Consider the following 16720-nt stretch of genomic DNA (forward strand, 5'->3'; position numbering starts at 1 on the left):
GTATGTGCTTATCATTTTGAAATATTAATTCGAACGATCTAGCCACACTAGCGCCCGTTTTGTTTGACAAAGCCACACACCACGCGTATCTCGATAGAGTATCAATCACCGTCAGGATGTATTTGACATTATCATTTTCCCTTGAATAGTCGATTAAACTTACGAGATCCGCCTGCCATTGCGCATCAATGTTCGAGACGTAATTTTATTTGTCAAAAAACGTTTTCTAATAGGCTTGTGCAGCGTATAAGCGTCTTGTCTATTCAGCCACTCAGTCACGTCAGATTTCTTTATTCCGCGGTCTCTCGTCTCTCTAAATAATTTATCTATTCCATTGAATGATCCGGGCTTCGTAGCTGTAAAATATTGTTTTTCTAATATTTTATGATGCGGATTAGACGCCATGATTGAATAAATGAATGTGTCTCGATAATCAGCAGTCGCTTGCCTCTTCAATTTAATAAAATTTTATATTAAACGCTGTATTTATACCAAATATTCCAGGCCTAGATAATATATTTCATAGGAATTAGACACCGCGACTGAATAAAACGATTGTGTCTCGATGAACATCAGCCTGCGTATTTCAGAAATTCAGCTGTATAAAATTTCCTGTTTTTAATCCGACTACAGGCAGGTAGGGTGGAGGTAGGTTTAGGATAGGGGTACAGGCTAACCTTATAATAGGTCCAATGAATAGTGCATTACACCTTTTTAGTGTGTCTAACAAGCTAACACACTATTGCACTAGCCTGTATACATATATATTTTTTTCTCCCTCTCTTTTGGCCTATTAGAGTGCAATACACATTTTTTAGGGGTGTGTTAACATATGAACACACCTCTAGCACTATTTTGTGACAATTATATGTCTGTCTGTTATGTATGGTCTGCTGGATGTGTAATATCTATCTTCTGCATGACAGGGCCTATTAGGGCCAGTTAGGATCAGTCTACGCTGTGCAGGGGCGCCATTGAGCAGGTATATATAGGGTGCCAACCTCTGCTGCTAGGAAGGGTACAGACAGAGGTCTGGTAGGGAGTTTGTGCACCCTGTAACTTTTTCAGCAGCCATATGAGTTTTAGATCGTGAATGTTATAGTGTGTTTTATTTAAATGAAGTAAATGTTAAGTTTTATTAGCCATCTTTAAAATAGTGTCTTTTTCTGCGGTGAAAATTTTTAATCCAACTACACCATACACGAGTTAATACAGGCAATAATTGTTTGCATGTGTGTGCTCTGGGCGTTAACAGAAGGCATGTGACGGTTCGTAACTGGAGTGTGCTTCTGGGTGTTAACACTTGCCTGGCTTCCTGCCAGTCAGGATAAATACAGCTGTCTGCAGCACACATTCATCCAGCAGAAGCCAGACAAGACTAACAGGCAGCTATTCTAAATGTAAGTATTTGCTGATTTATTTGCGCTCTGATATTATCATTGTCTGTAACATATATATTTGCCGCTGCAATGTCTAGTTAGTTATATTTATCTTTGTTATTATAATTCATATATAGTATATATTTGATATTTGCGATAGTTAAAAACTGGATCTTTCTAATTCATCGTGTACAGTATAGTTAAAATCTGTATTTATCGGCGGTATAGATATAGATGAAACTTTACCCCTTTTTTATTTAAGATGGAATTCCAATATCCCCGCGATCAATACAACCCATTTCTTACAAGCACACAGCTAGGTATACCGAATATAATGTACAGAGTATTGGTTCCTTCTGATTAAGACATTATATTATAAGTAATTTATATTAATTATATATGTAGCGCCCACACCGCCACAGGGCCGTAGGGACTACCCGGTACCGGGCCTCTGAGTCTCTGCTCTGGGGTTGTCACGGTGGCTAGGCCCGGTCCGTGACCCTGCCGAGGGGCGTACAGTGATAGGTATGATGTAGATGGTGGTGATGAGGCTGTAGTGGTGCAGTGCAGTAAATAACGAGGACACCAGGTTGCAGTCTCTTTACCTCTTTACTGAAGATCTCTGGGTCCTCAGTCCAGAACACGGTTCACCAGGCTGCGCAACTCCGGCCGGTCCAATAGCACCTCCAGAGTTCTCTTCACAGGTGGAAATCGGTGCCTTCCTTCTAGCGCTATGTGTTGTGGTCCTTCCCTGCTGTGCTTACGGAAAGTCCCCACAACTGTTGTGTCTGTTTCTTAAGTTCCCTCACAACTCGATTAGATGATGTTCTGCTAATCCTCCGTCCCTCCCTGTTGTTCTGGTTGGGACGGCACCCGTTTGACGGGTAGGCTCGGAGCTCTTCCGGGACCCTAGAGTCGCCCCTCTCCACAAGTTGCCCCCCAAGACTGCATAGGTGATTAAAGTTAGACAGCCCGCCTTAGACTGACTGTCCTGCCGCTGTTTGGAGTATTGCTTGAAGCTGAATGTTATGATACTCCCTCGGCGTTCCGGCCACCGGTAGTGCGCCTCAGTAGGATGTTGCTTCGGTCTTACAGCACGACTCCTACTGGTATTTCTCCTTTTGCGTGATCTCGTTTCTCACTCAGCACAATCTATCTCTCTTCTAATCCTTCCTTGGACACCGCCACTACCCGGAGCAGGCACGGTCCCGTTACGTTCGTTCAAGTTGCCAAGCCTCTGTCAGGATCCCACCCCTGACAGAGACCCTACTGTATCTTCCCCTACAAAACCCTCTGCCACAAGGTGTTGCCTGGTTCCAACCCAGTCAGCTTTCTCATCTAACTTCCTGCCTGACCCCCAGTTTACCCACTATGGTGGGGAGTGGCCTAGTGAATAGAACCCTTAGCTCCCCCCGGAGGCCCGGCTGTGAAATGTATTGGTGTCTGTGATACCTGATCAGATGAACTCCTTCAGTGCCATCAGACGCACCATAGCTCCCCTTAGTGGCGGAGCCACAGTACTGCAACGACCAGGACTCTGGGGCGCTGCACTCCCCCCTGGTTAAACACAGTACTCCGGGACTGAGAAGAAAACAACAATACAAGTCAGCAAAAAGACATACAGTTTTGTTGAGTGCAATAACAATAAGTATACTTAAACAGAGCTTCCCTTTATGGGAGGTGAGGACACTTGAACGTTACAAACATGGTTAGATATCATAGCAACATGCTATAAATGACTTTTCTTACCCAACCGGGTATTCTACTAAGTGCAAAATTGTTGAACAATAATTTAACATTGCCTTTAAGGACATACACTCTGAATCCACTAAAGACCTTCCACTAAAGACTACTATACACAGTATAGAGCATAACATTACTTTCAGTTTAAGAGCACTGAGCCATCTCTACATGACTCCTATGAGGACTCAGGGTTTACCTTCTATCCTAATTATCTATCAACGTTATCAACCATTTTCTTTATATAACATCAAACCTTCTCATTATCTTTCTCACTAACATGCATGCTGGACACCACGTCTACCCCTACGGGCCCACTGCATCCTTCTGCTATCTTTCACTTTTTCTTTTCAGAGAACATCATCAGCATTTCTTCACAATTAACTAGTTGAATACATATAACTTACTCATGTAAACATTATCATCACTTTCTTTCGTCAAAACATTATTGCTACCTGTCTTAAAGCAATATCATCGTTTAAGTGCGACAAATGAACATCCCCCTTAAGAGGGGACCAAGTCTCTATGAGGTAGCACGCCTTCTCAAGCTACCAGTCCATACTCAGCAAAGGTTCCAGTGTGGTATCTTCACAAAGAGTCCTTCTTTAAGTAAAACCCAGTAGAGTTAACCCTGAACGGGTTTTAGCAGCAAAACAGGAAACGACCAAACAGTTAAGAAACTATGTACATATTCATGGTATCGAGGTTTATTCTTCTAAATCTGGGGGTGATCTTTGTTTCCCGGCCACCGCAGCACCTGTATTGCTAGTTGGTCCCGCAGATGCCATCAGATCAGCCAGTGTCTGGATTTGAAGGCTAATCCTGCTTGCGAGTTCAGTAGCCGCTACAAGGCGCACGGTGGTGATAGGAACCAGATCTGGCAAATCGGGATCCGTCTTGATCGGAGCAACAGGGGGCGCTCTCTCAGGTTCACACCGCCGAACGTTCCGGGCACACCACCCTTGTGCATTCCGATGACGGGTGTAAGTCACCTGATCCCCCCTTCGTAATGGGTCACCATCTCGACTGCAGCATGGGGTTTTCACGTTGTAGCTAGTAACAAAGACATCAGTTGCTAGCCCCGGTTCCTGTATGGAGCACCATCCCCTCTTCGGGTGGTAGGCCAGCACAGTTCCCCGCTTTACTACGTCTTTCCTGCCGGGCGCAGACTTCTTACGTTGTGTGTCAGGTTGTTCAGTCTCGTCTCGATCTTTCCAGTGCTGTATTAGACATTGCTTATACTGTTCCCAGGTGAGTACCGCAAGGGTGAGGCCATCTTCCCGGGTTCCATCCGGCCCGGTCCAGGGGGTATCCCACCGGAGGATCACCCCGTCCGGGCCCACATCTATGGGTTCTCCCATCTTGGTTGGTAGCGGAGGCACTAGCTTCCCCATCGCGTTAGAGGTGAGGATGACCCGCTCCACCAAGAAAGAACGATCATTGCTGGGGTGAGGAGCGATCACAGGAGCGGGATCGATCCAGGGAGCCGGATCGGTCAGGAGAGCAGAATCGGCCAGGGGAGTAGGGACGCCGTCCATACCTGCGCCTGATGTGATTCCACCGATGTCGCCCCAGTCCGTTGACAGGGACACTGGAATCGGCTGCGGCCCGGACCGCGGCTCTTCCGGAGTCACCTCTTGATGTAACTCCGCCTCCCATGGTTCCGTGGCTGGGATAGGTAGGCTCGGCTCCTCCACTGGCGGCTCCAAGCAGTTCAGGTCCCTCACCGGCGGTGGACACGAGTCCGCTTCTGATGGGTGAGGGCAAACCGGGATCATCTCGCCGTTGCTCGGGCACTTGCTGCTCATCGTTGCTGTCGGGCATTCGGCGGCAACGCATGCACCTGGCTCCGCCATTTCTCCGAGGTCGGGCTCCTCCTTCACCTCGTTCCCGCCGTTGCAAATCAGGGGGCGGTTCTCCTCTGCTGCTGGGCAGGTCGTCCTCTCGCAGCAGGAGTTGGAGGGGGCGGTCGCTACTTCTGGCGCCGCTTTGGTAGTCTCCTCCCATGGCACGCCCTCCGTCTCCCTCTGCGCTCCCTGTGACGCTGCAATGGCGGCGGTTTTGGCGCGAACTTTTGGCGGCAAGTGACAATCCACAGTCTTTGCAATAAAGTACAGTCCAAGCACAGTAAATCACAGTTCCAAGGCACACATGACCTGATTCTTCAGGCTTAAGTAGATCCTGTTCGTGACGCCAAGTTGTAGCGCCCACACCGCCACAGGGCCGTAGGGACTACCCGGTACCGGGCCTCTGAGTCTCTGCTCTGGGGTTGTCACGGTGGCTAGGCCCGGTCCGTGACCCTGCTGAGGGGCGTACAGTGATAGGTATGATGTAGATGGTGGTGATGAGGCTGTAGTGGTGCAGTGCAGTAAATAACGAGGACACCAGGTTGCAGTCTCTTTACCTCTTTACTGAAGATCTCTGGGTCCTCAGTCCAGAACACGGTTCACCAGGCTGCGCAAGTCCGGCCGGTCCAATAGCACCTCCAGAGTTCTCTTCACAGGTGGAAATCGGTGCCTTCCTTCTAGCGCTGTGTTGTGGTCCTTCCCTGCTGTGCTTACGGAAAGTCCCCACAACTGTTGTGTCTGTTTCTTAAGTTCCCTCACAACTCGATTAGATGATGTTCTGCTAATCCTCCGTCCCTCCCTGTTGTTCTGGTTGGGACGGCACCCGTTTGACGGGTAGGCTCGGAGCTCTTCCGGGACCCTAGAGTCGCCCCTCTCCACAAGTTGCCCCCCAAGACTGCATAGGTGATTAAAGTTAGACAGCCCACCTTAGACTGACTGTCCTGCCGCTGTTTGGAGTATTGCTTGAAGCTGAATGTTATGATACTCCCTCGGCGTTCCGGCCACCGGTAGTGCGCCTCAGTAGGATGTTGCTTCGGTCTTACAGCACGACTCCTACTGGTATTTCTCCTTTTGCGTGATCTCGTTTCTCACTCAGCACAATCTATCTCTCTTCTAATCCTTCCTTGGGCACCGCCGCTACCCGGAGCAGGCACGGTCCCGTTACGTTCGTTCAAGTTGCCAAGCCTCTGTCAGGATCCCACCCCTGACAGAGACCCTACTGTATCTTCCCCTACAACCCCCTCTGCCACAAGGTGTTGCCTGGTTCCAACCCAGTCAGCTTTCTCATCTAACTTCCTGCCTGACCCCCAGTTTACCCACTATGGTGGGGAGTGGCCTAGTGAATAGAACCCTTAGCTCCCCCTGGAGGCCCGGCTGTGAAATGTATTGGTGTCTGTGATACCTGATCAGATGAACTCCTTCAGTGCCATCAGACGCACCATAGCTCCCCTTAGTGGCGGAGCCACAGTACTGCAACGACCAGGACTCTGGGGCGCTGCATATATTCTTGCATTCTTTCTTATTTAAGAGGAGTATATGTCCCCCGATTATCGCAATAAATTCATCACGCCGAATTATGAACCCTTTGAACACCTAACCGAGGAGCCATTAGAAGATAATGAGACTGCGCTTCACCTTATCACAGGTAATTAGATTCTCCTTTTTGCATTTAGATAGGGAAAAATGTCGATGTAACACGGTACTAAGATATTTATCATTCCTGTATCGCGTGTAAGAAACCTATATATATATATATATATTATCTATGTTAATTTCACATCACAGACAAACACATTTTATATACCGCAACAACTATATTTGCGAGTACGGCATAAATATGTTTGGTATGCAAAACATAGGTAATAAGCACGCGCTGAATACGCTAGTTAGACTGTATTAACAGCTATCAACTACTGTATTACACAAATCATGTCATAATAAATATATGCTTAAATTATTAAAAACAAATAATGTCGCGATCCATCAATATAATACTATTATTAAAACTGACACACCATAAACAGGGTAATGCCGTAAAACTGTATTATACTGTATCAGCTGATTTAATCCCTGTATGTAAACACGAGCTATGTACAATTTCTCATACAGATACTGACACGCAGCCATCGCTCTGTATGCCGGAAAACTGGCGTGTTCCCGAAGCATGTGAAAATCTGGATTCAGACGTCGAGATCATAGATGACAAGAACGCTGTAATTTCACCGCTACCCGATGCTCCTAAAGGACGTGGAAATTTGTTAAGCAGGTGTCTCAAAAATAGGAAAGGTAACGCTTCATTTGAAATACATACGATTCTCACTTTTGTGTAGATAATCAATTCTGTGTTAACTAATAGCCGTATTTTATTCACATATGCTAAACTAGTTGCCAGAAAAATTCAATTTGAAAAAGAGAATATCCCCGTCTCAATGAGTTCGAGCAATGTGATGCCCATTAAACCAGGAGCTGCGGATGTACAATTCCCGCGTCATACTTGTAAGTGTATATCTGGTCTGCTCTTTACCGGTTTTATGCAAGTATTGTTACAATGATTTCATGGGTAACTGTCACAGTTAACTTTTCAAATATTACGCAGGGTCACGGATAACACCCGGCGTGTAGCTTTTCCAATTTTACCGGTTTCGCGGGTAACAGACACTTGCATCTTTTCTTTTAGATACGCCGGATCTTCAGCCACGAGTTCTGCAGCGGCGTAATTACGGATCTGCACAGAATCAACCACAAAGAGCTAATGCGGCTGTGAGAACACCACCTCTTTCGCCCATCCGTGTTGTGGATCGAGAGGAAAGCTACGCGGCACCCAAACACCCCGGGAATCCAAGCCCCAAGATTCCACATCAAAAATATAAGAATGTTTCAAGAGAGAGATCTGCATCGCAGAGCGTTAGTCCCTTCATAACTCAGGAAGCCAATAGCATACTCAGCAGCCCACAAGTTACTCCTGAAAACAGAGAAATTACGCAGCTCGTCGCTGGTAAGAAGGGTAATAACCGTGGTAATATGTGTGTCAAACTGTACAACCTGCAGATACTGTTCATGCAGGATCTTCTACCGATTTTGTCAATTTATTACCTCTAAAGAAGCGTTCAGTATCACGACGTCGTGTAAGTAAAAAACAGAAAGTTGCTGAACAATCGTCTTACACAGGGAGTCCTGTGTGGGATGATGAACATGTCAAAATGTTTATTGGCATGTCTGCTCAGTATACTCATACCAAACTCGCACAGATCAAACTAAAATCTTTCTGTGACACGTATGAAAGGCTGATAAATGCATGTCCAACACCTGACATTATCGCCGAGCTATATGATTTTAATCTAAATCATGCCTGTGTACATACACCACCTGTAAATCTAAATAAATCTAAACCCGCCTGACTAAGCTTGGTTGGGCATGGTTTGAAAAAATCCAGAAGGCCGCAAGCAGCTAGAAGTGTAGAAGTGGGCGAGAGACAGTTTACAGCGCTATAACCACACAATATCCCCAGAGGCTATTACATGATTCAACTACAGTTTTATACCCCTATCATTTTAGATTTGCAAATCTGGAGCTTGTACAATCATTTGTAGAGGCTGTGAATATTGTTCATGACGGCATTCAGTCATTACTGGATAGAAGCATCAGGGACATTGAACCTGACGACTTTGTACAGTTAAGGCTTGAAGGTGGCGATACTTTAGACCCTATTTTCGCTACAAAACAGACCAGGGAAGATTTTAATTCTGAATCTTTTTTAAACGCCGTTGCCCGCACACTTCAAAGTAATGTTGAATGTCTAGCATCCAATTCATTAAAGCTAGTCGTCACCATCATTAAAAATAGCGGTGGTGTAAAAAGGGAGCATGAAATCTATAGCGACCAGTCGGATCATTAAACAAAAGAGACGGTGACTGTATGATTTTAACACAACAAAATAACAAACATTTTTATAGCGTGTTTTACAACCGTGTATGCTCGATTAGAGCTCTATTCGCTGCTGGACCGGCTGCAGGAGAGGTGCCTTTATCACGACACAGATTCAGTTATTTTTGTACAGAGAGATGGTGAGTGGCAGCCGCCTTTAGGCGATTACCTGGGGGAGCTGACCAGTGAAATACCCGGTGGTACACACATCACAGAATTTGTATCCGCGGGCCCCAAAACTTGCAGGTACAAACTCAACACCGGTAAAACTGTCTTAAAAGTTAAGGGGATAACACTAAATGTTGGTAACTCTCAATCTATTAATTTCAACAGTCTAAAAGATCTAGTTCTGGACTACCCGAGCAATTCTGACACAGATACACAGAAATGTATTGCCGTACAACAGCCGTCCATTGTAAGAAATAAAAAGTACTGGGAGCTTGAAACGAGGCCGTTACGCAAAACACAAAAGTGCGTTTATACAAAGTGACGACTAGTTGACGGTTTCACCACCCTGCCTTTTGGGTATTAGCAGAGTATTGTGGTGATGGATACACGCCTGCAACACCCATTCTCATGCATTCTAGCAGGGCCGTCTAATTCTGGAAAAAGCTATTTTGTAAAACAGCTGCTGTATAATATTGAAACTAATTTTTCTCAGAAACCTGATAATATTGTTTGGTTTTATTCGTGTTGGCAGAAACTACAGTATATGATGAAATCTCTCTCTCTTTTCCCCACGCCAGATTTGTGGAGGGTCTGCCGAATACATTCATAGATGACGAATTATTCCCGCCGGAGAAGGTGAATTTGGCTATTGTTGATGATCTCATGGAGAGTGCTAGTGAAAATTGTGAGATAGAAAAAGCCTTTACCAAGTATGTGCACCACAGAAATCTCAGCATTTTCTACCTGGTACAAAACATATTTTGTCAGGGCAAGAAAAGCCGTACGATAAATTTAAACACAAAATACATGGTGCTTTTTAATAACCCCCGAGATAAATTACAAATTTTAACTCTAGCTCGGCAGATGTATCCCGGAAAAACACGTTTTTTCCTAGAAGCTTTTGAGGATGCCACACGGGAACCTTATGGGTATTTGCTTGTAGATTTGAGAGCTAATACCCCTGAGGAACTTCGCTTAAGGACCGGATTGTTTCCACCAGCGTTGCCTGCTGTCTATGTTCAAAAGAAAAATGCTTCTAAAAAGTGAATTTTACCCAGGTATCAGACATTCTACGCTGTGTGCGTTGTTCTGTAAAGATGTCTGAGAGACTCCGGCGTAACTGGGCTCTCTTAAAAACTCTGGTGAAAGCAACCCCAGCGGTCCGAAAGTCTATTTTGCGCGATGCGAGCAATGATTTAATTACAGCCATAGGCGAGATTGCTTTAAACATCTTAAAAGGCAGGATTCCGCTGAAAGAGCATCAAAAAGGCATATTAAAGAAGTGGCGTAAAGCTATAAGAACCCTGAGCGACAGATCTCAACCCATAAAGAAAAAGAAGCGGCTACTAAAGCAGGCCGGCGGGTTTATCGGACCTCTTTTAGCTTTTGCAATCCCTATAATAACAAGTCTACTCGCAGGAAGATAATGGAGCATACAGAGAAAATGTATCTAGTCCCCAAACAGGAGCTAGACAAACTAAGACCTGCTGCTACAGTTAACACACGCGACAGCGTTATTCATCGCCTTGATGGCGAAATTAGCGACATTTTACAACGTCGTGACATTCCCGATGATGTGAAAATTAAAATGTATAGCACCGTGCTACAACGATACTTGGTGCATACGCGGCACAGCTCAAAAGAAGTAACGGCTTTAAATCTCGTTAGCACTCCTGATCCTGGTCAGCAACAATTGTCAAATACCGACTCTGATAAAAATCAAGAGATCGCTGAAATTGTCAGCCACATAAACCAAAGATATAAAAAGAATGCTGAGTTTTTACTAAACAGGTTACTACAGAATAAAAATGTTACAGACTGGAATAATAAAGCTGAATTTATTTTCAAAGGATCCGTAATACCGGGGTCAAACTTACTGGATTTGGTACGTAGTAGTACTACGCAGAGTCATGCTCTGACCGGCCGGAATTTACCGCCGGGTTGGGATTCATTTATGCAGGCTATGGCCGAGCTAAATATACCGTCTACAGTTGTTGGTAATCCCACTACTAGGAAGCTTTTAGATGAATTAAACATTTCCAGCAGCGAGACACACGCTGTATCTACGCCGCAGAAGCTAGCTCCGACGCCGCGTACAATCCAATCTTTACATTCCCTGTCATTAGGTACCACACGTGGAACTCTGCTGCCTAAAAAAAGGTCTCTACCGATACTACGAACCATGTGGCTCACGATGTAAAGAATGTACTGGATAAATATGACGTACATGGCTTGTAACACCATATTATTTTGTAAGCAGTGTAATGATGTATATTCAAACGATGCTATTTATTTTGTAAGAAGTGTAATGATGTATATTCAAACGATGCTATTTATTTTGTAAGTGTACTGATGTAAGATCCCGGGACTATTTAATGTGATTGCTTTTATACTCTGCAAGAATTTTACAGCATTGAAATGTCTTTGAGATGTGTTTATTTTACAATAAAATCTTTTGCATTTTTACAATACCGTGTCTTTTGCTTTTTTATAAACATATAAAACACCATGCTTCATACTTGCGGGTGATGTAATATGGCCGCATACATAATGTGCCCATTATAAATCACATACAAATGAGAATACTACTAGCCGATAATACTGCAGAAACACAGGCTCATTCTCCCTATCATCGGCTTATCAAACAAGAGTAAACTTTAATACAGCACATTAATCTAATATAAAACAATTACTGGGATAATAAACACTATCAAATACAGTGATAATAATATTAAACTATATCAAAAAGGGAGGGGGAGCAGTCACACAGCTGCTGTCAGCAGACAGGGGAGGGGTGGGGTTACACACTTTGATACACTTTGATAGGGGCGTGTCCACCTGTCAAATTGAGTTTGACGAAACCACCCGACGCTCTACTACTAATATGATATATGTAATATACCTGGGGAATAAGCTGATATATCTCGCTGTGCTGCTTTACACATTTTTGCACCTATTTTACTTTTGTGGACTCTTGTATATTTTGCACTTTGCTTGACCCTAATTTATGATCTTTGCACTCCAGCATTTTATCTTTTTTATCTGCTTTTTGATCAATTGATGATTGATTCCTGGGTATATATACCACATTATATTTTGGCTTTGTCCTGTAGTTGTTGCACTTTAACACGTAATTGCACTTTATTTTGGCAAATCATTTGCCTTTGATTGACATTTTTGATTGATTGTTTATACATTCCACATGGTGCTTTAATATTTGCTCCTTTGCACAATATGGTATGCACAGCTGAGTAATATATAAAATCTTTATATTGAGGCTCCCTGGGGTTGCTGTGAATAATTACACTATTTTTATATCCTAGTTAGTCCTGCTCCTGCGCACCTTTTTAATTATTTTATATTCATTGTAATCATTTGCCACTTTTTATAAATAAAGGCATGTTTTACGGTAATTCTATTCTAGCCTGTATACTTTTTTGGTGCTTTCATGTTCTGTATTGCCTTGGTTATGGTCTCTTATCTGTAGTGGTTTCCACTGTAACCCTCACAGTACACCACGATTGCCTGTTAGTTATATATAATACTGGTTTGAGATATATATTATATTCTTGGATAGTATCGGGTGTTCTGTGTTTTCTAAACTAGTATCTATTGGACGCAGACTGAAGAGACGATGGCTGTTTAATACAAAACAGATCTATACTCATCAAGTCAGGTGTCAGAAATAATGAATTCATGATGCACATATAACAGCCTCATGAATTCACTATTTCTGACACATGTCCAGGTGAGCATAGATATGCCGTGTATGACCGCCATCGTCTCTTCACTTTGTGTGTAATAGATTACGTACACAGAAGAGAAAATGGAGGTTATACAAGGCAGTTCTCCACTCACCAGGTCAGGTGTCCTAACTAGGGTTGAGCGAAACGGATAGGACAAATTCAAAAATTGCCGACTTTCGGCAAAGTCGGGTTTCATGAAACCCGACCCGATCCTAGTGTGGGATCGGCCATGAGGTCGCCGATCTGCGCGCAAAAGTCGCGTTTCGTATGACGCTTTCAGTGCCATTTTTCAGCCAATGAAGGAGGACGCAGAGTGTGGGCAGCGGGATGACATAGGTCTCGTCCCCACCATCTTAGAGAAGGGCATGACAGTGATTGGCTTGCTTTCTGCGGCGTCACAGGAGCTATAAAAGGGCGTGCACGCCGACCGCCATCTTACTTCTGCCGATCTGAGCATAAGGAGAGGTTGCTGCAGCTTCATCAGAAGAAGGGATATAGTGAGGGAGGGAAGATTAACCCCCAAACTGCTTGTGCTGTAGCGATTTCCACTGTCCAACACCACCTTTTTTTGCAGGGACAGTGGAGGCTATATTTTTGTGCATCAGCTCTGTAGCTTATTAGGCTGCCTTATAAGGCTCCCTGACAGCTGCATTGCTGTTTGCACGCTGCTGTGCAAACCAACTGCTTTTTTAACCCCTTCATGACCCAGCCTATTTTGACCTTAATGACCTGGCCGTTTTTTGCAATTCTGACCAGTGTCCCTTTATGAGGTAATAACTCAGGAACGCTTCAACGGATCCTAGCGGTTCTGAAGTTGTTTTTTCATGACATATTGGGCTTCATGTTAGTGGTATATTTAGGTCGATAATTTTTGCGTTTATTTGTGAAAAAAATGCAAATTTGGCTAAAAGTTTGAAAATTTTGAAATTTTCAATTTTTATTCTGTTAAACAAGAGAGTTATGTGACACAAAATAGTTAATAAATAACATTACCCACATGTCTACTTTACATCAGCACAATTTTGGAAACAACATTTTTTTTTGCTAGGAAGTTATAAGGGTTAAAATTTGACCAGCAATTTCTCATTTTTACAACGAAATTTACAAAACCATTTTTTTTAGGGACCACCTCACATTTGAAGTCAGTTTGAGGGGTCTATATGGCTGAAAATACCCAAAAGTGACTTCATTCTAAAAACTGCACCCCTCAAGGTACTCAAAACCACATTCAAGAAGTTTATTAACCCTTCAGGGGCTTCACATCAGCAGAAGCAACATGGAAGGAAAAAATGAACATTTAACTTTTTAGTCACAAAAATGATCTTTTAGCAACAATTCTTTTATTTTCCCAAGGGTAAAAAGAGAAACTGGACCCCAAAAGTTATTGCACAATTTGTCCTGAGTACGCCGATACCCCATATGTGGGGGGGGGAACCACTGTTTGTGCGCACAACAGGGCTCAGAAGGGAAGGAGCGCCATTTGACTTTTTTAATGAAAAATTGGCTCCAATCTTTAGCGGACACCATGTCGCGTTTGGAGATCCCCTGTGTGCCTAAACATTAGAACGCCCCCACAACTGACCCCATTTTGGAAACTAGACCCCCCAAGGAGCTCATCTAGATGCATAGTGAGCACTTTGAACCCCCAGGTGCTTCACAAATTGATCCGTAAAAATGAAAAAGTACCTTTTTTTCACAAAAAAAATCTTTTATCCTCAATTTTTTCATTTTCACATGGGCAGCAGGATAAAATGGATCCTAAAATGTGTTGGGCAATTGCTCCTGAGTACGCCGATACCTCATATGTGGTCACAAACCACTGTTTGTGCACACGGCAGGGCTCGGAAGGGAATGAGCGCCATTTTACTTTTGAATGAAAAATTAGCTCCAATCGCTAGCGGACACCATGTCGCGTTTGGAGAGCCCCTGTGTGCCTAAACATTGGAGCTCCTCCAAATGTGACCCCATTTTGGAAACTAGACCCCCCAAGGAACTTATCTAGATGCATAGTGAGTACTTTGAACCCCCAGGTGTTTCACAAATTGATCCGTAAAAATGAAAAAGTACTTTTTTTTCACAAAAAAATTCTTTTAGCCTCAATTTGTTCATTTCCACATGGGCAACAGGATAAAATGGATCCTAAAATTTATTGGGCAATTTCTCCTAACTACACTGATACCTCACATGTGGGGGTAAACCACTGTTTGGGCAGACGGCAGGGCTCGGAAGGGAAGGAGCGCCATTTGACTTTTTGAATAAAAAATTAGCTCCAATCGTTAGCGGACACCATGTCGCGTTTGGAGAGCCCCTGTGTGCCTAAACATTGGAGCTCCCCACATGTGACCCCATTTTGGAAACTAGACCTCCCATGGAACTAATCTAGATGTGCGGTGACCACTTTAAACCCCCAAGTGCTTCACAGAAGTTTATAACGCAGAGCTGTGAAAATAAAAAATCATTTTCTTTCCTCAAAAATTATTTTTTAGCCCGCAATTTTTTATTTTCACAAGAGTAACAGGAGAAATTGGACCCCAAAAGTTGTTGTCCAGTTTGTCGTGAGTACACTCATACCCCATATGTGGGGGGGAACCACTGTTTGGGCACACGTCGAGGCTCGGAAGGGAAGTAGTGACGTTTTGGAATGCAGACTTTGATGGAATGGTCTGCGGGTGTCACGTTGCGTTTGCAGAGCCCCTGATGTGCCTAAACAGTAGAAACACCCCACAATTGACCCTCTTTTGGAAACTAGACCCCCCCAAGGAACTTATCTAGATATGTGGTGAGCACTTTGAACCCACAAGTGCTTCACAGAAGTTTATAATGCAGAGCCGTGAAAATAAAAAATAATTTTTCTTTCCTCAAAAATGATGTTTAGCAAGCAATTTTTTATTTTCATAAGGGTAACAGGAGAAATTGGACCCCAAAAGTTGTTGCCCAATTTGTCCTGAGTACACGGATACCCCATATGTGGGGGGGAACCACTGTTTGGGTACACATTGGGGCCCGGAAGGGAAGTAGTGACTTTTGAAATGCAGACTTTGATGGAATGGTCTGCGGGTGTCACGCTGCATTTGCAGAGCCGCTGATGTGCCTAAACAGTAGAAACTCCCCACAAGTGACCCCATTTTGGAAACTAGACCCCCCAAGGAACTTATCTAGATGTGTGGTGAGCACTTTGAACCCCCAAGTGCTTCACAGAAGTTTATGATGCAGAGCCGTGAAAATAAAAAATAATTTTTCATTCCTCTAAAATTATGTTTTAGCAAGCAATTTTTTATTTTTGCAAGGGTAACAGGAGAAATTGGACCCCAATAATTGTTGCCCAGTTTGTCCTGAGTATGCTGTTACCCCATATGTGGGGGTAAACCACTGATTGGGCGCATGTCGGGACTCGGAAGGGAGGGAGCACCATTTGACTTTTCGAACGCAAGATTGGCTGGAATCAATGGTGGCGCCATGTTGCGTTTGGAGACCCCTGATGTGCCTAAAAAGTGGAAGCCCCTCAATTCTAACTCCAACACTCACCCCAACACACCCCTAACCCTAATCCCAATGCTAGCCATAACCCTAATCACAACCCTAACCCCAACACACCCCTAACCACAACCCTAACCCCGACACACCCATAACCCTAATCCCAACCCTAACCCTAATCCTAACCCTAATCCCAACCCTAACCCTAATCCCAACCCTAACCGCAACCCTAACCCCAACACACCCCTAACCCTAACCATAACCCTAACCACAGGCCTAATCTTAACCCTATTTCCAATCCTAGCCCTAATTCCAACCCTAACTCTAATTCCACTGTAACGTATAAGAAGAAAATAAAAGCGCACTCACCAGTTTTGAACTATCAGGGCGGTTTATTCACATGTAATCATGCGGTGCAGGGAGGGTTTGTGAATACAAAGAG

General features: G+C 44.0%; 1 protein-coding gene across 1 annotated transcript; it reads left to right on the plus strand.

Annotated features, from left to right (window-relative positions):
- The first annotated feature begins 1367 nt into the window (after positions 1–1367).
- LOC143816573 (uncharacterized) lies at positions 1368–11468 on the plus strand. The gene is made up of 6 exons (XM_077297125.1): positions 1368–1400; positions 1642–1699; positions 6495–6611; positions 7076–7252; positions 7352–7462; positions 7644–11468. The coding sequence occupies exons 2-6, from the start codon at positions 1642–1644 to the stop codon at positions 8063–8065; spliced, it is 885 nt and encodes a 294-aa protein (XP_077153240.1). The 5' UTR covers positions 1368–1400; the 3' UTR covers positions 8066–11468.
- Positions 11469–16720: the final 5252 nt, after the last annotated feature.

This window comes from Ranitomeya variabilis, chromosome 1 (genome assembly GCF_051348905.1).
Source record: "Ranitomeya variabilis isolate aRanVar5 chromosome 1, aRanVar5.hap1, whole genome shotgun sequence".
Taxonomy (NCBI): Eukaryota; Metazoa; Chordata; class Amphibia; order Anura; family Dendrobatidae; genus Ranitomeya; species Ranitomeya variabilis.

Excerpts from the sequence above, each read along its gene's own strand:
- LOC143816573 (XM_077297125.1), top strand. The coding sequence starts at position 1,642 with ATGGAATTCCAATATCCCCGCGATCAATACAACCCATTTCTTACAAGC. Across the intron at positions 6,612-7,075 it reads TGCGCTTCACCTTATCACAG|ATACTGACACGCAGCCATCG; the intron begins GTAATTAGATTC and ends TTTCTCATACAG. Across the intron at positions 7,463-7,643 it reads ACAATTCCCGCGTCATACTT|ATACGCCGGATCTTCAGCCA; the intron begins GTAAGTGTATAT and ends CTTTTCTTTTAG.